Source organism: Bufo gargarizans, chromosome 5, assembly GCF_014858855.1.
Source record: "Bufo gargarizans isolate SCDJY-AF-19 chromosome 5, ASM1485885v1, whole genome shotgun sequence".
NCBI lineage: Eukaryota > Metazoa > Chordata > Amphibia > Anura > Bufonidae > Bufo > Bufo gargarizans.
In genome coordinates, this window is record NC_058084.1 from 344199442 (window position 1) to 344224323 (window position 24882).

At 45.5% G+C, this 24882-nt stretch overlaps 1 protein-coding gene across 1 annotated transcript in view; it reads left to right on the top strand.

Moving 5' to 3' along the window:
• The window catches only part of HACL1 (2-hydroxyacyl-CoA lyase 1), a 63998-nt gene that overhangs the window by 790 nt on the left and 38326 nt on the right, over window positions 1-24882 (top strand). The window contains exons 2-6 of the mRNA XM_044293734.1: window positions 8984-9088; window positions 22949-22989; window positions 23101-23181; window positions 23956-24028; window positions 24176-24253. Coding sequence (XP_044149669.1) covers window positions 8984-9088; window positions 22949-22989; window positions 23101-23181; window positions 23956-24028; window positions 24176-24253 — 378 coding nt within the window. The remainder of the gene's footprint in view (window positions 1-8983; window positions 9089-22948; window positions 22990-23100; window positions 23182-23955; window positions 24029-24175; window positions 24254-24882) is intronic.

Here is a 24882-nt window from a genome sequence, read left to right on the forward strand (position 1 = left end):
TTGTGTGGCACAGTGTAGCGGTATACTGTATATTGTGTGGCACAGTGTAGCGGTATACTGTATATTGTGTGGCACGGTGTAGAGGTATACTGTATATTGTGGGGCACAGTGTAGAGGTATACTGTATATTGTGTGGCACAGTGTAGCGGTATACTGTATATTGTGGGGCACGGTGTAGAGGTATACTGTATATTGTGTGGCACAGTGTAGCGGTATACTGTATATTGTGGGGCACGGTGTAGAGGTATACTGTATATTGTGGGGCACAGTGTAGAGGTATACTGTATATTGTGTGGCACAGTGTAGCGGTATACTGTATATTGTGTGGCACAGTATATAGGTGTACTGTATATTGTGTGGCACAGTGTAGCGGTATACTGTATATTGTGTGGCACAGTGTAGAGGTATATTGTGAGGCACAGTGTAGCGGTATACTGTATATTGTGTGGCACAGTGTTGAGGTATATTGTGTGGCACAGTGTAGCGGTATATTGTGAGGCACAGTGTAGAGGTATACTGTATATTGTGTGGCACAGTGTAGCGGTATACTGTATATTGTGGGGCACAGTGTAGCGGTATACTGTACATTGTGAGGCACAGTATAGAGGTATACTGTATATTGTGTGGCACAGTGTAGCGGTATACTGTATATTGTGTGGCACAGTGTAGGCTATATGTGTATAACATAAACATACTCCACATGAACACTTACAATTACTTGGCTTGGTCCTTGGGGGTCTCGGACGCCACTTCCACACTTTGGCCGGGGCTCGGCGGAGCTGATGTTGTGTTTTATCCTAATGAGAAAGATTTTATAATAAGGATTTGGAGAAGGGGCAGAGGGATAGCAGAGCAGGGAGAGGCCGGTGCCGCTACTAGGGGGTCATACCATGGGGCAGTAATAAAACCCACCATAATGCCCCCCCCCCCCCCCAGTAGTAATAATTCTCCTTATAATGTGACAGTGCAAAAAATACCCCCTTGTAATGCCCCCAGTTGAGCTAATGTCCCCATAGTGCCCCAAAAAATGTGCCAGTATAAAATACCCCTATATAGTGCCCCCAGTAACTTCCCCCATAGTGCTCCTCTCCCCCCTTCCTGCTAGTGCCCCCCCAAAATGTACCAGTATAAAATGCCCCATATATAGTGCCCCAGTAGATGCCGCTCAGTGTCCGGCCTCTGATAGGCTGCCGGCCTAGTGTCCCCCATAATGCCCCCCAATAATGTGCCAGTAAGTGCCCCTATCATGTGCCAGTATCAAGTGCCTCTCCCCCCCCCACATGTCCCAGTATCATAGTGCCATCTCCCCCCCATGTGCCAGTATCAAGTGCCTCTCTCCTTCCCACCCCCCATGTGCCAGTATCAAGTGCCTCTCTCCTCCCCATGTCCCAGTATCATAGTGCCATCTCCCCCCCCCCCCACTAAAAAGTGCCAATATCAAGTGCCTCTCTCCCTCCCCCCTCCCTATGTGCCAGTATCAGGTGCCCCCCCCCCATGTGCCAGTATCAAGTGCCAACCCCCCCTCTCCCCTCCAGGTGCCAGTATCAGGTGCCTCCCCCTCCCCCCCCCCCCCCCCCCTATGTCCCAGTATCATAGTGCCATCTCCCCCCCCCCCCACCACCACCACAAAAAAAGTGCCAGTATCAAGTACCTCTCTCCCTCCCCCCCCCCCCCCCCAATGCCAGTATCAGGTGCCTCTCTCCCTCCCCCCCCCATGCCAGTATCAGGTGCCAACCCCACTCCCATGTGCCAGTATCAGGTGCCAACCCCCCCCCCAGGTGCCAGTATCAGGTGCCAACCCCCCTCCCCCCATGTGCCAGTATCAGGTGCCTTCCGCTCCCCCATGGCAGTAACAGTCGGGTATTAAAAAAAAATAATAAACACTTCTACTTACCTCCATGTCAGCGATGCGATGCAGCCTCTTCCTGTGTCCCGCCTTGTATTCTGTCCCGCCCTGTATGCCCTTATATGGAGTCAGTGCTTGTATTTGAGAAAAGAGTCTGCTGGGATTCGAACCCAGGACCTTCTGCTTCAGAGGCAGAGCAGCTATCCACTAGACCATAAGAGCTGCCTTGAGGCTGAGTGAAAAAATATGAGACTTCTACTGTTATAGCTGGCTAAGTGTACATCTATACACATGGCAGCTGTTCATATATAGACATGTAGCAGAGCTGAATGTGCAGGGACAGCTGTCATATACAGATATAGCAGTGCTAGGTGTGTTTGGGCAGCTGTCATGTGTATAGATGTATTTTTTTTTTTTTACAGTCAGTTGTAATGCAGCCTTTATGGCTGTGAGGGTAAATGCTTTGCCACTGTTTCACTTATAGATTGGAGGTTGTGGGTTCGAATCCCAGACCAGGAGACTTTTAGCAGACAGTAAAATTAGATCACTCTAGCGGCTGTGAAGGGGCCCTGAACACGATATTTATCTAACTTCAAAATAAACTGTCACACACGCTGCTTGGGGCGCCGGGCCCCCTTGGCAGCCCGGGCCCCGAAGCAGCTGCTTCCCCTGCTTCCCCGGTAGTTACGCCACTGGTCTTGCTCCGATTTGTGTAAGCGCTGTTTTTTTGTTTTTTTTCCCCTCGCTATTGCAGTGGTTTCAGGAAAAACACATTACAATATCCACACCTTTAAATGCATCCTGAGCTTTAAAAAATAAATAAAAATATGCATAATGCCTATGCTTCTGTGAAGGAACTGGTGTTTTTTGGGCTTCAGCCATATTGTTCCTTGTTTCAGCTGCACAGCTAGATGCATTTCAGAAGCAGGGGTGTCTCCCTTCCACAAAATACGGATCCGCAAAAAAATAAGGAAGACATCCGTGTTACATCCATATTTATTTTTTTCAGATCCATTTTAACAATGCCTCTGCTTGTCTGCAAAATGGAGAAGAATAGGGCATGCTCTATATTTTTCAGGCTTACGGATGCGGACAGTACACTGTGTGCTGTCCGCTTTTTTTTTTTTTTTTTTACAGACCTACTGAAATGAATGTGTCCACATCCCATCCACAAAAACCGGAACGGACATGGAAACAGAGTATGTTCGTGTGCATGAGGCCTTAGGCTACTTTCACACAAGCTCAGAATGCATCAGTTTGCCTCCACTCAGTCACTATTCTGCTCTGGAGGCGGAACCAAAGCGCTGCCTGCAGCGTTCTGCTATCCGCCTGACGAGCCGTCCCTATTGACTTACATTGTGAGCCAGGACGGATCTGTTTGGCTCCGCTTCGTCAGGCGGATAGCAGAACGCCGCAGGCAGCGTTTTAATGTCTGCTTCCAGAGTAGAATGGTGACTGAACGGAGGCAAACTGATGCATTCTGAGCTAGTGTGAAAGTAGCCTAAGGCCTCATGGACACGAATGTATTTAGTTTCCATGTCCGTTCCGTGTGTTTTATGTGTGTGGATAGGATGACACAATCTGGCACCATAGAAAACGAATGACATCAGGCAGTCAACTGCAATTTAGGTGGAAGTGAGACCACTAGTGGCCTTGACTTAATTTTTCCTTTTTTCACGTGGATAGTGGCATATTTTTGAAATTAAGTGATCTAGAAACTTGCTAGTTACCCCATTCTCTATTAAATCAAATTGTATGAAAGTAGAGCATATTCACTCCATATGGGAGCCTTATTTCCCGGACTGAATGCTGCTCCTGTAATGGGACCTCACGGCGTTATAATTATTTAGAATACTCTGTGTTCCTGTCCGACATGAGCTATAATGAACTGTACTGATATAATGCCGTCAGTACAATTCATTACAGCCAATGTCGGGCAGGGACACACAGCATTAGGCCATTCTGTTGCAGCTCTGATGTGGACCCATCCATTTAAATGGGGCCACAAAAGATGCAGACCGCACACTGTGTGCTGTCCGCATCCGCACGTCTGTTCAGTGGCAAAAAGTTAGAACGTGTCTGCAAAACTGACAAGAATAGGACATTTCTATTGAAATGGCAGTCTACACACGGCCCGGGTCCTTGTTTTGCGGACCGCACTATGGATACAAGTCATGTGCATGAGCCCTTAGGGTATGTCCATATGGCGCGGTGGTGATGAGGTTAGGAACTGCAGCGTCTCCTTTACCAGTAGAAGTCAATGGGGAACTAGGTTTCTGAGACAGACCTGGCACTTTCCAACTCGTGATGACTGCACCCGTTGTACATGTGGTCAACCACCCGCAAAACATGCCCACCCGCTTGTGGCTGTTCAACGCATTGGCCATACAGGTGAACAGCTGCTTAAGGTATATGTTTAAAGGGGTCGTCTCACTTCAGCAACTGGCATTGATCATGTGGACAAACTAAATAGAAGGCGCTTACTAATGTATTGTGATCTAGGGTTGGGCGATATACCGGTATCACAAAAACAGCGATATCGCAGTTTCCTAAATACCGCGGTATTTCGTGACGTCATAGAAGCAGTCATGTGCGCTGACCGCTTCTAAATCTGCGTCCGCGGCCGCCCGCCCCAGCATGAACCGTACAGCACATTTACAGAGTACTTAAGCCATTCGGCCAGCGTGAGGGAGGGAAGGAATTCTGTGACCCGACCTCTGAGAGGACGCTGTGATCCGCGCAATTAACCCCTCAGGTGATCACAGCGTCCTCTCAGAGGTCGGGTGCCGGGAATGTTCTTAAGTCCCTGCATTGGTGGCAGTGGGCACTGCCCCCCTCCCTCCCCCTCGCCCCAATATTAATCATTGGAGGCCACAGGGTCGTCCCCCATCATTGGTGGCAGTGGGCAGTTCTGATCGGAGTCCCGGCAGTGTAATGCTGGGGCTCCGATCGGTTACCATGGCAGCCAGGAAGCTACTGAAGTCCTGGTTGCCATGGTATGTTAGTGAGCAGCATTATACTCACGTGCGCCGTGGCCGCCGGGCACTCCTTCTCATAGGTCTGTGCGGCGCATTGCTAATGCTATAAGCATTAGCAATGCGCCGCACAGACAGAAGAAGGAGCGGCCACGGCGCACGTAAGTATAATGCTGCTCACTAACATACCATGGCAACCAGGACTTCAGTAGCTTCCTGGCTGCCATGGTAACCGATCGGAGCCCCAGCATTACACTGCTGGGACTCCGATCAGAACTGCCCACTGCCACCAATGATGGGGGATGACCCTTTGGCCTCCAATGATTAATACTGGGGAGGGAGGGGGGCCCCCCTGCCACCAATGATGGGAGGGGGACCCTGTGGCCACTGCCACCAATGATTAATACAGTATAACGTCTCCTTGTGGCTGCCCCCATACAGTATAACGTCTCCTTGTGGCTGCCCCCATACAGTATAACGTCTCCTTGTGGCTGCCCCCATACAGTATAACGTCTCCTTGTGGCTGCCCCCATACAGTATAACGTCTCCTTGTGGCTGCCCCCATACAGTATAACGTCTCCTTGTGGCTGCCCGGCTGCCCCCATACAGTGTAACGTCTCCTTGTGGCTGCCCCCATACAATATAATGTCTCCTTGTGGCCCCAAGTGATTTTTTTCGTCTAAATGGGCATTTATCGCGATATATATCGTTATCGCGATAAATTTCTTATCATTATCGTGGGAATATTTTTGATATCGTCCAACCCTATTGTGATCCTCCAGTTTTCCATCGCATTATACACTGCTCGTTTCCAGGGCTTGTGACCACCCTGCAGTCCAGCTTGATTGTTTCGTACCTGCGCTGCAGCAGTGGCTGGGATGGGAGCATGCCTATGTGCGCACCCACAATCCCGGCCGCCAGATAGGCCAGCACTTTTTTCCTTTAGTGTGGAAGCACGTCCACGATTGCTGGATTGCAGGTGGTCATAACCGTGTAAACTAGCAGTGTTAGGCCTCATGCACACAACGTTTTTTCACTGTCAGTGATTTGGCTTCAGTGGTCCGTGTCTGATTTTTTTGCTTCAGTTGTGTTTCCCCTGTCAGACAAAAAAAAAAAAAAAAAGGTTGGTTAATGAAAAGTGTAATTTATTGCACCGGACGCGGACGACATACCAGTTGTGCATCCGTTTATTTATTTTTTTGATGGACCCATTGACTTGAATGGGTCTGTCCTCCGTTTTCCACTGACAAGAATAGGACAGGTTATTTTTTTTTGACTGACTGGAATCACGGACGCACAGAAAAAAAATGGGAGGACTATCAGGGTTTTTTCACAGCTCCATAAAAAATGAATGGGACCTCCACTAAACTGTGAAAAATGACGGAACGGATGCACACAACAATCGTGTGCATGAGGCCTTAATGTGAAGGAAAAATGAATCCAGACAGCAAAGGAAGCAATATGGACAATCACAATACATTAGTAAGTGCCTTGTATTAACTTTAGCTACATGATAAATGCCACTTACCGAAGTGAGAACTCCTTTACCATATTTTACCACATATATAACTATTTCAAGTTGGGGTACTTTCACACTTGCGTTTTTCTTTTCCGGCATATTCTGTCCTGGGGCTCTATACCGGAAAATAACTGATCAGTTTTATCCCCATGCATTCTGAATGGAGAGTAATCCATTCAGGATGCATCAGGATGTCTTCAGTTCAGTCATTTTGACTGATCAGGCAAAAAGATAAAACTGCAGCATGCTACGGTTTTATCTCCGGCCCCAAAAACTGAAGACTTGCATGCATTTTTTTTCTATAGGAATGTATTAGTGCCGGATCCGGCATTCAAAATACCGGCATGCCGGACCAGTCCTTCCGGTCTGCGCATGCACAGACAGAAAAAAAAGGTGAAAAAAATAAATGCTGGATCCGTTTTTCCGGATGACACCGGAAAGACTGTTCCGGCATTTTAATGCATTTTCTGACTGATCAGGTATTTTTTAAGACTGATCAGGATCCTGATCAGTTTTACAAATGCCATCAGTTGGCATACGTTTTGCCGGATCCGTCAGGCAGTTCCGGTGACAGAACTGCTTGCCAGATCATTTTGCCGCAAGTGTGAAAGTAGCCTTAATCAGAATGCTCAGGAAGTCATGAACCACCAAAATTTACAATAGCTGAAACAGTCCATAAATGATCACAAGCAAAAAAAACACCCCCTAAATGCATGATTATGCATGTGGTAGCCACATGTGGTCATCTGCTTGCATTCACTAACCGCAGTATGACTGCAGCTCGCCATATGGGCGTACGCTTATAAATCATTATAATGCCTCAAGGTTCAGCTGGGAAATAATGCTGCCCGGAGGAGCGTATTTCTTGGTGTTTTCCCAGCCTGAGTGTGGGAGTAGTGTTATTTATACCCACCTGAAGCGATGTCCTGTCAGCTGAGCGTATAGATGTGGAGATTGGGAGAAGTCATCCCCATCATTGTACATAGCAGTACAGACCAAAAGTTTGGACACACCTTCTCATTCAAAGAGTTTTCTTTATTTTCACGACTATGAAAATTGTAGATTCACACTGAAGGCATCAAAACTATGAATTAATACATGTGAAATTATATACATAACAAAAAAGTGTGAAACAACTGAAAATGTCATATTCTAGGTTCTTCAAAGTAGCCACCTTTTGCTTTGATTACTGCTTTGCACACTCTTGGCATTCTCTTGATGAGCTTCAAGAGGTAGTCACCTGAAATGGTTTTCACTTCACAGGTGTGCCCTGTCAGGTTTAATAAGTGGGATTTCTTGCCTTATAAATGGGGTTGGGACCATCAGTTGCGTTGTGGAGAAGTCAGGTGGATACACAGCTGATAGTCCTACTGAATAGACTGTTAGAATTTGTATTATGGCAAGAAAAAAGCAGTTAAGTAAAGAAAAACGAGTGGCCATCATTACTTTAAGAAATGAAGGTCAGTCAGTCCGAAAAATTGGGAAAACTTTGAAAGTGTCCCCAAGTGCAGTCACAAAAACCATCAAGCGCTACAAAGAAACTGTCTCACACGCGGACCGCCCCAGGAAAGTAAGACCAAGAGTCACCTCTGCTGCGGAGGATAAGTTCATCCAAGTCACCAGCCTCAGAAATCGCAGGTTAACAGCAGCTCAGATTAGAGACCAGGTCAATGCCACACAGAGTTCTAGCAGCAGACACATCTCTAGAACAACTGTTAAGAGGAGACTGTGTGAATGAGGCCTTCATGGTAGAATATCTGCTAGGAAACCACTGCTAAGGACAGGCAACAAGCAGAAGAGACTTGTTTGGGCTAAAGAACACAAGGAAGGGACATTAGACCAGTGGAAATCTGTGCTTTGGTCTGATGAGTCCAAATTTGAGATCTTTGGTTCCAACCACCGTGTCTTTATGCAACGCAGAAAAGGTGAACGGATGGACTCTACATGCCTGGTTCCCACCGTGAAGCATGGAGGAGGTGTGATGGTGTGGGGGTGCTTTGCTGGTGACACTGTTGGGGATTTATTCAAAATTGAAGGCATACTGAACCAGCATGGCTACCACAGCATCTTGCAGCGGCATGCTATTCAATCCGGTTTGCGTTTAGTTGGACCATCATTTATTTTTCAACAGGACAATGACACCAAACACACCTCCAGGCTGTGTAAGGGCTATTTGACCATGAAGGAGAGTGATGGGGTGCTGATGACCTGGCCTCCAGTCACTGGACCTGAACCCAATCGAGATGGTTTGGGGTGAGCTGGACCGCAGAGTGACGGCAAAAGGGCCAACAAGTGCTAAGCATCTCTGGGAACTCCTTCAAGACTGTTGGAAGACCATTTCAGATGACTACCTCTTGAAGCTCATCAAGAGAATGCTAAGAGTGTGCAAAGCAGTAATCAAAACAAAAAGGTGGCTACTTTGAAGAACCTAGAATATGACATTTTCAGTTGTTTCACACTTTTTTGTAATGTATATAATTCCACATGTGTTAATTCATAGTTTTGATGCCTTCAGTGTGAATCTACAATTTTCATAGTCGTGAAAATAAACAAAACTCTTTGAATGAGAAGGTGTGTCCAAACTTTTGGTCTGTACTGTACATCGCTTTGTATGTCATCTTACTGATATTTTCTGTATTCCAGGATGTGAAGTATATGTTTGGTATAGTTGGAATTCCTATCATTGAAGTCGCCGTCGCCGCTCAGGTTGCTGGGATCAAGTATGTGGGCATGAGAAATGAGCAGGCGGTAAGTACTTCTGTGTCCACAAGCATCTACCTTTCAGGACACTTGCACTACCGGGGCTGGACAATAGATAACACAGCGATTCCCCACTTTATAATGGTAGTTAAAGCGGTTGTGCAGGCTGTATATATTGATGATCTATCCTCAGGATAGGTCATCAGATCGGCAAGGGTCTGACACCCGGGACCCTCGCCGATCAGCTGTTTGAAGAGGGTGCGTCGCTCCATATAAGCTCTGCTTCCTCCCTCGCAGTGGTGGCATAGTGTAATTACAGGTACTCGCTCTATTCAAGTGAGTGGAGCAAATACTTGTAATTACACTCCACTTCCGAGACGACGGGCAGTGTAATGAGGAGGAAGCAGCTCTTGCATGGAGCACCATCTCTTCAAGCAGCTGATTGGCGGGGGTGCCGGGTGTCAGACCCCGATCTGATATTAATGACCTATCTTGACGATAGGTCATCGATATATACAGCCTGCACAACCCCTTTAATATGTCTGCCAAGACCCCACCAAAGCTGCACATTGTAAACTGAAATCTGTGATCCCTGCTAGCCTTTTGCCATTGTTTTGTGTATAAGGCTACCAGCTCATTGTAAAGTGAGTGCGATTTTAATATACCATACAAATACGCGCTTCTCTGCTTTGTAAATGCACTTCAAGGGGTTTTCCCCTCACCCATGACGGCACCCGTATGACAGGGAACTCCCATCCAGGACAGGAGGTACCTGAGAAGCTCTGGCTCCTACCGTTGCTTTGGTTCTCACCTCGGGCGACTGGGGAGGTCCGGGTCTAATATGCCATAAAAGGCACCTATCCAAGGCGGCGTCAGTCTCCTTCGGAGCCGCTGCCAGAGCCTGCTCCTCTCCCTGCCTCATTGGTGTTCAGGCAGCTCCCGTTCCATTGCAGCAGGGTGCCCGGCGTTCCGCTTCCAGGATGGCGGCGCACGCTTCTCTTGTGTTCTGTGCATGCACGCCGGGACAGCCCCTTCCGGCTCATTGATGTAATTTCCGGGCACTGGGATGGGAGAGGTGTGGGCATCCTCAAACATTGGAGTAGGCATTTTTGGGCCTAGGGGTTAAAAAGGAGCCGAGGAGAGTTTGATAAATTGGCAGCAGGAGAAGGCAGCCAGCCCTGTGTGCACACAGTGCTGTGCAGGATCTGGCTTTCCACCAGCATGTCGGAACCAGGTGATGCAGGACGTGCTGACCCCCTGGAGCCCTCAAGGCCCACAAGCCTGGTATCGGTCCTAAGGATGTATCCTCTCCTAATTAATTGTGGGTGTTCTTTTTGCTTTATTGTTGTAGGTAGCAAAAACGCCAAAGAAATCATCCAGCAAGACTAAACATAAGGAATGTGGAGAATGTAGAGTAGCTTTAGCAGCCTCTTATATTAAACCACTATGTCAAGCTTAAATCACTAGGTCGGAGTCGCACAAGGTCTCCAGTAAGGTCTACCTATAATAAGGACTCTGATTCAGATTTTTCTGGGGAGGATGATGAATCCGGCCAGGCCTTATCAGATGATTTCTTCTCTTCAGATGAGGATTCAGTTGGGGAGGGCTCTTTTTCCACCGGAACATACCGAGCCTTTACTTAAATCCGTTAAAGCCACCATGCAATTGGAGGATATAAAACAACCTAAATCTATTGCTGACCAGGTTTTTTGAGGGTCTCGGCCCTAAAAGTCATATTTTTCTCAGTTATAAAAATATGGAAGCCCTTATCAGGAAAAAAAAGTCATTCCTAATTCTGTAAAGAGAAAATGTCAATTTAAGGAGTCGGTAGCGGGCGTCTGGGACAGAGCCCCCCTGGTAGATGCCCCGGTAGCTAAAATATCCCCCCCAAAAAAATCGGCTCTACCATTTGATGATTTAGGCTGCTTAGGAGATCCTTTAGATTAACCCCTTAAGGACACATGACGTACCGGTACGGCATGTTTCCCGAGTCCTTAAGGACACATGACGTACCGGTACGTCATGGCTTTAAATAGCGATGCCGGCGCCGCGGGGGTTAATCGGAACGGGATGCCGGCTGAAATCATTCAGCCGGCATCCTGTAACAATGCAGGGGGGGGTCATTTGACCCCCCCGCATCGACGATCGCAGAAAACCGCAGGTCAATTCAGACCTGCGGTTTTCTGCGTTTCCGGTCCATTCGGGTGTCCTGTGACCCGATGAACCGGAAAAAGACTGCGATCGGTGGCGTAATTTTACACCACCAATCGCAGTCCGAGGATTTGCAGAGGCGGAGCTGGCCCTGGTGCTGAACGCCGCTGTCCAGGGTGCTGATTGGTGCAGGGGAGAGAGGCGCGAGATTCAAACTTCCTGCGCTCCTCTCTCCCCTCCTCTTCCTGTTCTGCACGAGCACCCGGCAGCATCGTCCAGCACCAGCTCCTGTGTCCCCCTAATCGCCATCCATCACCCTCCTGCACCCATCGCCACCCAGGTAGGTTAGGGTCAGTGAGGGAGAGTCACCTTTAGGCAGGGATAGAAGGGAAAAGTTAGAAAAAAAAAAAAAAAAAATATCACATTTATTCCAAACTTTTTTTTTTCAGCTACCAGACCCCAGACCCCCCTGCCACTTGCCCCCCCCCGCATCCCCCCCACCACCAGCCCCCCCCTCACCACCAGACCCCCCCCCCCCCCACCAGACCCCCCCACCACCACTTTTTTTTTCTGCGTGCGCTGACTGGCCGGCACTTTTTAGCGTCCGTCCACTGTTAGCGCATCGCCCGCCCCACCGCCCCACCACCCCACCGACCGCTGATCAGCGTTGAACCGCTGATCAGCAAGTTTGAACTTTTTTTTTTTTTTTTTCTAACACTTGCCCATTTTTTTTGCCTGGACTTTTAGTACGTGAACACCCGTGCCCCCACACACACGCACATAGAATAAAGGTTTACACGCACGCACATACACACGCACACACACACACCCATGGCCCGCCGGGTGTTCTCGGCCGAGGAGGCATATGCCCAGATTGCCTCCGACTCTGAGAGCCCCGATGAGGATGACCCCACGTTCCTTTTGTCATCCGCATCCTCCTCATCATCATCGGATGACGATGAGCCACCAAGGCAGCGGAGACGCCGCCAGGCGGAGCCAGGGGCCACACATGCTAGGGATCCTGTGGCCCACCCTAGTACGAGCCGCCCTGGGGTTCGTACTGGTTTCCCGGCCCACCAAATAAGTTCACCGGAGCCCCCTGCCGATGAACTTAGCTGGTGTCCCCCAGTGGACTTTGAGCCTGAGATTCCGGATTTCGCTGGCAATCCTGGAATCCAGATTCCCACAGTGGGGTTTACTGAAATAGACTTTTTTAGTTTTTTTTTCAGTAACCCACTGGTGAATCTGATGGTGGAGCAGACGAATCTGTACGCCCAACAGTTCGTCGCTCAAAACCCGGGCTCATTTTTGGCTAGACCCGGTGGCTGGACGCCGGTCAGTGCAGCCGAGATGAGGACATTTTGGGGCCTCGTGCTGCATATGGGTCTAGTGCAAAAACCCAGTGTCAGGCTGTACTGGAGTGGGGACGTCCTATACCAGACCCCACTGTACAGTACGGCCATGACACGCTCCCGGTTTGAGGCCATCCGGAAATGTCTGCATTATTCCGATAATGCAGCATGTCCCCCCCGAAGTGATCCTGCCTATGACCGGCTGTACAAGATACGGCCGGTCATCGATCACTTTGGGGCCACATTTCAGCAGGCCTACGTACCTGGAAGGGAGGTCGCGGTTGATGAGTCTCTCGTTGCGTTCAAGGGGAGACTCAGTTTCCGCCAATACATTCCCACAAAGCGGGCGAGGTATGGCGTGAAGCTATACAAAATTTGTGAGAGTACCTCAGGGTACACTTACAAATTTCGTGTGTACGAGGGGCGAGATTCCCGGATTCAACCACCAGAATGTCCCCCCACTCTGGGTGTTACCGGGAAACTCGTGTGGGACCTTATGTACCCACTGCTGGATAAGGGTTACCACTTGTACGTGGACAACTTTTATACCAGCATTCCCTTGTTCAGGTCCCTTGCCGCCAGATCCACGTTCGCTTGTGGGACCGTGCGGAAAAATCAACGCGGCCTCCCTGCCCACCCCCTCCAGGTACCTATCCCCAGGGGTGAGACCCGTGCACTTACCAGTGGAAACCTGTTGCTGGTCAGGTATAAGGACAAGAGGGATGTCCTTATGCTGTCCACAATCCACGGTAACAGCACCACCCCAGTCTCTGTGCGAGGTACCACGGCAACGGTCCTCAAGCCCGATTGTATCGTCGCCTACAATCGGTATATGGGAGGAGTTGATCTCTCTGATCAAGTCCTCAAGCCATATAATGCCATGCGCAAAACCCGGGCATGGTACAAAAAAGTTGCGGTCTACATGGTGCAGGTTGCCATGTACAACTCTTTTGTACTATCCCGAAGCGCTGGCAGCACAGGGACATTCCTCCAATTCTATGAGGCAGTCCTCAAAGACCTGATCTTTTCGGACCGGGAAAGAGCAGGCCGGAGTACCTCGGGAACTGGAGGCGCCCGGATCGTCCCTGGCCAACACTTTCCAGGTGTGGTCCCCCATACTGGAAAGAAGGGACGAACCCAAAAAAGATGCAGAGTGTGTCACAAGAGGGGGATACGGAAGGACACCACTACTCAGTGTGACACTTGCCCCGATCATCCGGGCCTCTGCATTATCGATTGCTTCAGGGAGTATCACACTTCCATGGAGTACTAAATTTTTATAATCTCCAACAGTCCCCTAGAGAACATAAAACACTATGGCTCTCAGACTTTGGAGACACAGAAACAATTTTTTTTCCCCAAAAAAATATTAGTTTTAGTGCAGGCATCCTCAAACTGCGGCCCTCCAGATGTTGTAAAACTATAACTCCCAGCATGCCCAGACAACCTACAGCCATCAGCAGGGCATGGTGGGAATTGTAGTTTTACAACATCTGGAGGGCCGCAGTTTTAGGATGCCTGCTTAGTGTCTCCAAAGTCTGAGAGCCATACATATTGGGCATCGTCGCGTGCGTAAAAGTCGTCGCTATAAAAATAACATTTGACCAAACCCCTCGGATGAACGGTGTTAAAAATATAAAATAAAAACGGTGCCAAAACACCCATTTTTGGGCAAAATTTCCATTTGAATCCTTTTTTTCCAGTAATAAAGCAAGGGTTAACAGCCAAAAAAAACTCAATATTTATGGCCCTGATTCTGTAGTTTGCAGAAACACCCCATATGTGGTCGTAAATGGCTATATAGCCGCACGGCAGGGCATAGAACGAAGGGAACTCCATATGGTTTCTGGAAGGCAGATTTTGATGGACAGTTTTTTTTTTTGACACCATGTCCCATTAGAAGCCCCCCCTGATGTAGCCTAGACTAGAAACTCCAAAAAAGTGACCCCATCTAAGAAACTACACCCCTCAAGGTATTCAAAAATTACTTTACAAACTATGTTAACCCTTTAGGTGTTCCACAAAACTAAATAGCAAATGTAGAAAAATTTTAGAATTTAATTTTTTTGTTACCTTGCCTCAAAAAAGTGTAATATAGAGCAACCAAAAATCATATTTACCCCTAAAATAGTACCAAATCAACAACCACCTTATCCCGTAGTTTCCTAGATGGGGTCACTTTTATGGAGTTTCTACTCTAGGGGTGCATCAGGGGGCTTGAAAGGGTACATGGTGTAAATAAACCAGTCCAGCAAAATCTGCCTTCCAAAAACCGTATGGCGTTCCCCCTTCTTCTATGTCCTGCCGTTTAGCCAAATAGTAGTTTACGACCACATTTGGGGTGTTTCTGCAAACTACAGAATCAGGGCAACCCATTTTGAGTTTTGTTTGGCTGTTAACCCATTTTTTTCAGTAATAAAGTAAGGGTTAAAATGGAAAATTTTCCAAAAAATAGAAATTTCTAAATTGTTTCTCCATCTGCCATTAACTCTTGTGGAACACCTAAAGGGTTAACAAAGTTTGTAAACCCAGTTTTGAATACCTTGAGGGGTGTACTTTCTTAGATGGAGTCACTTTTTTGAAATTTCTATTCTAGGGGTGCAACAGGGGGCTTCAAATGGGACATGGTATAAACAAAACCAGTCCTGCAAAATCTGCCTTCCAAAACCCATATGGCGTTCCCCTCTTTCTACGTGCTCCCGTTTGGCCAAACAGTAGTTTACGACCACATATGGGGTGTTTTTGCAAACTACAGAATCAGGGCAACCCATATTGAGTTTTGTTTGGCTGTTAACCCTTACTTTATTGCTGGAAAAAATGGGTTAAAATGGAAAATTTTCCAAAAAATAGAAATTTCTAAATTGTTTCTCCATCTGCCAATAACTCTTGTGGAACACCTAAAGGGTTAACAAAGTTTGTAAACCCAGTTTTGAATACCTTGAGGGGTGTACTTTCTTAGATGGAGTCACTTTTTTGAAATTTTTATTCTAGGGGTACAACAGGGGGCTTCAAATGGGACATGGTATAAACAAAACCAGTCCTGCCAAATCTGCCTTCCAAAACCCATATGGTGTTCCCCTCCTTCTATGTCCTCCCGTTCGGCCAAACAGTAGTTTACGACCACATATGGGGTGTTTTTGCAAACTACAGAATCAGGGCAACCCATTTTGAGTTTTGTTTGGCAGTTAACCCTTGTTTTACTCCTGGAAAAAATTGATTATATTGGAAAATTTTCCAAAAAATAGAAATTTCTAAATTGTTTCTCCATCTGCCAATAACTCTTGTGGAACACCTAAAGGGTTAACAAAGTTTGTAAACCCAGTTTTGAATACCTTGAGGGGTGTACTTTCTTAGATGGAGTCACTTTTTTGAAATTTCTATTCTAGGGGTGCAACAGGGGGCTTCAAATGGGACATGGTATAAACAAAACCAGTCCTGCCAAATCTGCCTTCCAAAACCCATATGGTGTTCCCCTCCTTCTATGTCCTCCCGTTCGGCCAAACAGTAGTTTACGACCACATATGGGGTGTTTCTGCAAACTACAGAATCAGGGCAACCCATTTTGAGTTTTGTTTGGCAGTTAACCCTTGTTTTTTTCCAGGAAAAAATTGATTATATTGGAAAATCTTCCAAAAAATCTAAATTCTAAAAATGTATGTCCATTTGCCATGAAGTGTTGTGGAAGACCTAAAGGGTTAACAAAGTTTGTAAAAACAGTTTTGAATACCTTGAGGGGTGTAGTTTCTAGAATGGGGTCATTTTTGGGTGGTTTCTATTATGTAAGCCTCACAAAGTGACTTCAAACCTGAACTGGTCCATAAAAAGTGGGATTTTGAAGATTTCCGAAAATTTCAAAATTTGCTTCTAAACTTCTAAGCCTTGTAACATCCCCAAAAAATAAAATATCATTCCCAAAATGCTACAAACATGAAGTAGACATATGGGGAATGTAAAGTCATCACAATTTTTGGGGGTATTACTATGTATTACAGAAGTAGAGAAACTGAAACTTTGAAATTTGCAAATTTTTCAAAATTTTTGGTAAATATGGTATTTTTTTATGCAAAAAAATTAACTTTTTTGACCCAATTTTAGCAGTGTCATGAAGTACAATATGCGACGAAAAAACAATCTCAGAACGGCCTGGGTAAGTCAAAGCGTTTTAAAGTTATCAGCACTTAAAGTGACAGTGGTCAGATTTGCAAAAAATGGCCTGGTCCTTAAGGTGAAATAGGGCTGTGTCCTTAAGGGGTTAAAAAAAAAAAAAAAAAAAAAGGCAGACGTTTATCTTAGACGTGCTTGGGAGTCTGTTGCAACAAGTCTTAGGCTGGCCATTGCCACCTCTTGGGTCTCCAGGTCCTTAAGGCTATGGTTAGATCAGCTGGAGGCTCATAGTAATTACTCTTTAGGTATTTTGTCCTCAATATCTTCCCTCCCTACATTTTCTAAGGCCGCAGATTTCCTGGCGGACGCTTCTACTGATGCGATCCGCTTTTCTGCAAAAGCAGCTGCCATGTCTAACGCTGCTAGACGGGCTATCTGGCTTAAATCATGGAAGGGGGAATCAGGGTTCCAAGTCTGGACTCTGTTCTCTTCCAGAGGGTTCTAGGCTGTTTGGTTCCTCGCTTGATGACATCCTAGAGAGGGCCTCAGATAAAGAGGGGTTTCCCGGTTCCACAGAAAACTTCCTTTTTTCGTAAATCCCAGGCCAGTTTAAAAGACAAAGGGATAGGCAGGGTGACAGGAAAGACGGGGAGAAATTTCCTAAAAGATCTAGGGGGGTGGGGGGTTTGTTCAAGCCCCAAGACAATAGACCAAAGGACAAACAACAATGACGCCAGATCTCAGGTGGGGGGGGAAGACTGTCTCAGTTTCTCCCAGCCTGGAGGTTCATTTCTCAGAACAAATGGATCCTAAGTATAGGAATTCCAGCCGGAATCTGTGTTTTCTCATCCACCGGATTTTTTTGCCCAGACAGCGTGTCCCAAAAATCCAGAAAGAAGAAATGCTTTGGCGTTAGAAGTTTTCTCCCTCTTGGACAAAGAGGTAGTTTGCCCGGTACCCAAAACAGAGGGGGGCAAAGGGTTTTATTCCCCTCTATTTTTGGTGAAGAAACAAAATAAAACATTCAGAGTAAATTTGAAATCTAATAAAAATTAAACAAATCTCTGGTCTACAAAAAATTTCGTATATAGACTATAAAATCAACTTTAGATCTCCTCTTCCAGGATTGCTGGATGGCAAGCTTGGATCTGGAAGATGCATATTACTATGTTCCAATCCATGCTTCCTCCCAAAATGTTTTAAGAACAGCAGTCTGGGTTCAGGGAGTTTCTCAGGCTTCCAGAGTCTTTACCAAAAGTAGTAGCAGAAGTAGCGGCTTTTGTAAAGCTGTCTGGAATTACACTAGTGCCCTATCTGGACGATTTTTAAAAAAGGGATTCTGTCATAAAATGTTACCCCTATAACCTAAACATATGCTCATGTCCGGAGTAATAATAAGAATCCTAAGCTGGCCTTATTAAACTTCACTGTGGCTCTATTTGCCCAAAAAACTGGTTTTTATAACCTGTCAATTACTCACTTAAGGTGCCCAAGGGGTGGTCAGTTTATATAGGGTGCCCAGCAGCACCCCTCGCTGTCCAGTGCCCAGCGCCACCTTCACTAGTTCCCTAGCTCTGCGCCGCCTCCACAATCCTACCCATCCCTCTGCCAGATCCTGCACACTAGGCTCAGCCTGATGCGCTGCGGACTCCTGGCAGCGGCTTCGTTGAGCGAAGTGCCCATGTGCATCAGGCAGGCGTATGCGCACTTCGCTTAACGAAGCCACTGCCAAGAGCCCGCGGTGCATCAGGCTGAGCCTAGTGTGCAGGCGCGGGATCTGGCAGAGGGACGGGTAGGATTGCGGAGGTGGCGCTGAGCTAGGGAACTAGGGAAGGTGGCGTTGGGCACTGGACAGCGAGGGGTGCAGCCGGGTACCCTGTATTAACGGACCACCCCTTGGGCACCTTAAGTGAGTGATTGACAGGTTAAAAAAAAAAAAAAAAGGTTTTGGGGCAAATAGAGCCACAGTGAAGTTTAATAAGGCCAGCTTAGGATTCTTATTACTCCAGACATGAGCATATGTTTAGGTTATAGGGGTAACATCTCATGACAGAATCCCTTTAATAGTCTCTCAGTCAAAAGAGACTAGAAAAATATATAAAATTCCTCTGCTCCACTTTGAAAAATCTCGGATGGAAAATAAACCGATTCCTTCTCAAGTTTGCATTTTCTTAGGAATTCAGCTGGACTCCCGTCTGCAAAGAAGTTTTCTTCCGCATCCAAGGAAGGAGTCAATCAGGGAACAAGTATGGTCAGTCTTCCTTTCTTACCAGTGTACTTTCAGGGAAGCAATGGCGGCACTCGGGCAGATGACATCAGCGATTCCAGCAGTACTTTATGCACAGATCCACTACAGAGAGCTTCAGGCAAACATCCTAAAATCATGGGACGGCTCCCCTTCTTTCTTGGATCAGCGTTTCCACCTTTCTTCAAAGAGAAGACTCTCCCTGTTGTGGTGGACAATTCCGGAGAATCTATCCGCAGTGGTTCCATGGTCATTTCTAGACCCAACTATAATTACCACAGATGCCAGCCCTTGATGTTGGGGGGGCCCACTCCCAGAACTGGTGCTGGCAGGGGAGATGGGACTTGAACACAAGGAAAGCATCCTCCAATTTCAAGGAGTTAAAAGGCAGTAGGGATGGCACTGAAGTTGGCTATACCAGAGGTAAAACACAGGAATATTGTCTTCTATTCCGGCAATTCTACAGCAGTGGCCTACATAAACCGTCAAGGGGGAACAAGAGTCCCTTCCCTTTTGCTTCTATGCTAGAAGATCTTTTATATAGCGGAGGAGAGAAGGCTGTTTCTGTCAGTAGTGCATCTGAAGGGGAAGGAGAACGTCATGGCAGACTTCTTAAATTGAGTCTCCTTAAAACAAGGAGAATGGTGTCTAAACAAAAAACGTTTAGTCCAGAGATACGGTCTTCCCACAGTGGACCTTTTTTGCCTCAAGAGCCAACAGGAAATTAGAGAGGTTCTTCTCCCTCAACCATTTGGACAGCCCGTTAGCAAAAGAGAAGTTAGCACAGGACTGGAGTCAGGAACTAGTGCCTTTTTGCCTTATTCCCCAGGTATTGAAGAAAATACAAAGAGAGGGGGGCCTCGGTTATCCTGATAGCTCCAATGTGGTCAAAGAGGTCCTGGTACTCCAGTCTGCTAAGGATGGCAGTAGAGCCTCCGTGGACCCTTCCATTGAAGGAGGATCTTCTTTACCAGGGTCAGGGTGGATTTGATTTAAATCAAACTGATTTAAATCACTAGTCAGTAAGGCTTTATTTAAATCATAGTTTTCTACATAAAGACTAATTCTTGCTGGTATAACTTATAATATGCAAGTAGATGAAGATTTTTAGAATAACAACTTTTTATATTAGTTTGATTAGGTTGATTCTATATTCATAGGTTTGTAGAAGTTGGGATTAAGGTATTTTTCTCAACTCTGTTCATGTTATAACATTTTTGCTGTAAAGAAGAGGCATGTGATCTCAAAACTGAATTTGACTCAGCAGAGAACTGCAAAAGTAAACCAAGCATCTGTGATAATATCTTGTAGGCAGAGAAACTGCCCAATAATCTTACAAAAACCTCTGGAAGAACATGACATTGTGAATGGATTAATGGAATTTATTTACCAAAACAATTAAACATATACAGTGGTCTATATCACACACACACACACACACACACACATTATTGATTGGTTCCAGGACGACCATTGTATGTTGAAACCATTGTAAGTTGAGTAGTCTGGTCCACAGCCCCGAAATGTCATCCAAGATAAGAGAAAATGAAGATTTAAGAAAAAAATAAGCAGATAACGAAGACAGATAAAACAAGTCTTTATATATAACAGTCTGGAATAGCTGCTAACTAGCTACTAATACAGTTATTTTACCAGAGAAGTTGACAAGATTCGTTGGGTTTGAATCTGAGACATTGTACAGTCGTGGCCAAAAGTTTTGAGAATTACATAAATATTGGAAAAGTTGCTGCTTAAGTTTTTATAATAGCAATTTGCATATATTCCAGAATGTTATGAAGAGTGATCAGATGAATTGCATAGTCCTTCTTTGCCATGAAAATTAACTTAATCCCCAAAAAAACTTTCCACTGCATTTCATTGCTGTCATTTAAAGGACCTGCTGAGATCTTTTCAGTAATCGACTTGTTAACTCAGGTGAGAATGTTGACGAGCACAAGGCTGGAGATCATTATGTCAGGCTGATTGGGTTAAAATGGCAGACTTGACCTGTTAAAAGGAGGGTGATGCTTGAAATCATTGTTCTTCCATTGTTAACCATAGTGACCTGCAAAGAAACGCGTGCAGCCATCATTGCGTTGCATAAAAATGGCTTCACAGGCAAGGATATTGTGGCTACTAAGATTGCACCTCAATCAACAATTTATAGGATCATCAAGAACTTCAAGGAAAGAGGTTCAATTCTTGTTAAGAAGGCTTCAGGGCGTCCAAGAAAGTCCAGCAAGCGCCAGGATCGTCTCCTAAAGAGGATTCAGTGCAGAGCTTGCTCAGGAATGGCAGCAGGCAAGTGTGAGCGCATCTTCAACGCACAGTGAAGCGAAGACTTTTGGAAGATGGCCTGGTCTCAAGAAGGGCAGCAAAGAAGCCACTTCTCTCCAAAAAAAACCCATCAGGAACAGATTGATCTTCTGCGGAAAATATGGTGAATGGACTGCTGAGGACTGGGGCAAAGTCATATTCTCCGATGAAGCCTCTTTCCGATTGTTTGGGGCATCAGAAAAAAGGCTTGTCTGGAGAAGAAAAGGTGAGCGCTACCATCAGTCCTGTGTCATGCCAACAGTAAACTCACAATTTTGCCCAAAAACACAGCCATGAATAAAGAATGGTACCAAAACACCCTCAAACAGCAACTTCTTCCAACAACAGTTTGGTGAAAAACAATGCATTTTCCAGCACGATGGAGCACTGTGCCATAAGGCAAAAGTGATAACTAAGTGGCTCGGGGACCAAAACGTTGACATTTTGGGTCCATGGCCTGGAATCTCCCCAGATCTTAATCCCATTGAGAACTTGTGGTCAATCCTCAAGAGGCGGGTGGACAAACAAAAACCCACTAATTCTGACAAACTCCAAGAAGTGATTATGAAAGAATGGGTTGCTATCAGTCAGGAATTGACCCAGAAGTTGATTGAGAGCATGCCCAGTCGAACTGCAGAGGTCCTGAAAAAGAAGGGCCAACACTGCAAATACTGACTCTTTGCATAAATGTCATATAATTGTTGATAAAAGCCTTTGAACCGTATGAAGTGCGTGTAATTATATTTCACTACATCACAAACAACTGAAACAAAGATCTAAAAGCAGTTTAGCAGCAAACTTTGTGAAAACTAATATTTGTGTCATTCTCAAAACTTTTGGCCACGACTGTATGTTGAGTCTGGTTTCAACTTAAGATGGGTCAGAAAATACCATTGTATGTTGAAAATATTGTATCCTGAGGCCATTTTAAATCATAGATTTTTATCCACCTTGACCAGGGTCCGCTAGTCCATCCCAGCCCAGAAATTTTCCATCTTTCGTGTGGATTTTGAAAGAGAAGTTTGGTCTAGAATTATCCGCCAAAGTAGTCTCCACTATCCTGAAGAGTAGAAGGTGGTTACCTCAAGAAAATATATATATTTTTTTAGACTTAGGACATAGCCCAAACCCCTTTTAAGTCTCCCGAAGTACCAAAAGATCCTAGAGTTTTTGCAAGCTGGGCTAGACAGCAATCTTAAAGCATCTACATTTAAAGTCCAGGTAGCTGCTTTAAGTTATTTCTTTGATTCCAGATTAGCAGATCATCCATGGATTGAAAGATTCTTGTAGGCAGCATCCAGAATGAACCCTTCTTTAAGACCCTTGACCCTTGTCCCCCCAACCCCCCGGGATTTGAATACTGTCCTTTCGGCCCTATCACTAAAGCCGTTTGAACCATTAACTGAGATTTCTATTAAAATGCTTACTTTCAAAATGGCCTTCCTTTTTAGCTATAACATCTGCTAGACGGGTTTGAGAAATTCAGGCTCTCTCTGCCTTCCCTCCCTACACTACCATTTTTAGAAGGAGAGGTGATTATTAAACAGATTCCATCCTTTCAGCCTAAGGTGGTCTCCGATTTTCATAGAATTCAGGATGTGATTCTACCTTCCTTCTGTCCAAATCCTAATTAGAGGGGTTTGTGGTGGCTACACCTTACCAATAAGACACTTATCCACTGGATAGGGACAACTATTAATTGTGGGAAAACCCCTTTTAATTTTTATTTTTTGTCCTCAGGCTTGCTATGCTGCCTCCGCTGTTGGATACCTCACAGGCAGGTAAGCAGAAAATCCAGAGTTTATATAATGCCACATAATAATGACAACACTTGACTAAGGGATTGGAAATTGTAGTTGTTAGTATTAATGCAGAGTCCTTTTCACTTTCAGACCTGCCGCGTGCCTTGTCGTGTCTGGCCCAGGCCTTATTCACGCTCTTGGCGGCATGGCGAATTCGAATATGAACTGCTGGTAAGAAATTACATTTCTGCTCCTTGTGTGATTTTGTGACAATCTTAAAGTGGACCTGTAGCTGTAATCTGGCATTCTACCACACAAAATAACAAAGCGTGCAACAAAACCTGCTGCGGTGGCCCCTAACTGAGCTTCCAACGCAGATGCAATCACTGGCTAATTGTCAGCATTTTTTTGGGGTAAAGAATGGTTGGTGCTGCAGACTTTGCTATTATTTTTGTTTTATTTTTTATTTTCCCATCCAAAGTACCAGAAACTTCAAACTGCTACTGTTGACCGAGGTTAAAGGAATTATCCACTTCTTTTATATTGAATGGCCTGTCCTTAGCATAGGCCATTAATATCAGATAGGTGGGGGTCAGACTCCCTGCAACCGAGCTGTTTTGTTAATGGCTCCAGTGCTGGAACGACACAGCCCCATCCATTGTGTAATGCTGCTCCTATTCCCTTCAGTGGGAGCAGTGCTGCAGTTACTAGCTGTGACCACTACACAATGGACGGCACTGTGTAGTTTTGGCAACTACTACCCGCTTATCTGGTATTGACGACCTATCCTGATAATAAGCTGTCAGTATAAAAGGAGTGGACAACCACTGTAGCCGTCCCTTCTTGTACAATGCTCAGCCTTCCTTTGTTTACAGTATCCTGTAACGTACTAAACCTATCGAGCCGCACACCCAACTGTCACTTTGGTTAAACCAAAGCTGTGGGAGTTCACCTTGCAGACCCCAGGGTGTATTTTTGAATCATGGTGTTGTATTTTTATTTTAGGCCAGTTATTGTCTTGGGAGGTTCTTCTGATGCTAACCAAGAGACAATGGGTGCTTTCCAAGAATTCCCTCAGGTATCAGCAATCCTTTTCATTGTTTGGGAGTTTTTTAATTATTCATTTTTTTTTTTTTTATTATTATTTATTATTATGATAGTATAAGACTGTTATACCAATTCAATCATTCATTTTAGATTGTAATGTGACTTTCTTCATTTTTAGGTTGAAACCTGTAGACTATATAGTAAGTTTTCTGCTAGACCTAGCACCTTGGAAGCCATACCATCTGTGGTTGAAAAGGTATGTTGTTGAAAGTGAAGAGGATAGAATGTACCGTATGTGTTAGTCATAATCTATTGATAATTGCTGTGTTTTAGTTAGTTTTTTTTTTTCCCACTCCTTGCCTTCCCAGAGTCATAATTTTCTGCTTGTTTTTCTGTTCACCTAGCTCAGGGCTGGCCAACCTGTGGCTCTCCAGCTGTTGTAAAACTACAACTCCCACCATGCTTTGCTGTAGGCTGATACTTGTAGGCAGTCTGGGCATGCTGGGAGTTGTAGTTTTGCAACAGCTGGAGAGCCCCAGGTTGGCCAGCCCTGACCTAGCTGTATAAGGGCTTGGTTTTTTTCTTGTAGGACAAGTTGCACTTTCTAATGTCACCATTTAATATTTCATATGATGTGATTTGGTTTTTAAGGCATTCCCTCTGCAGTAAAACTGACCTGTTACCATTATTACAGAAATACCATATTTTTAAAAAATTTTTTGTTTTTTTTGTTTAATACTTTGAAAAAAAAAAAAGTGGGAGATTCATCACTATGTTCCTATGGAGTCCTGCTACAAATGGTCCATGGTTTGAGGCTACTACAACTAATGAATGACTTCCCCAATCGTGACTTCTGAGGGGTTAGATGTCTGTTATCGGCGTTAT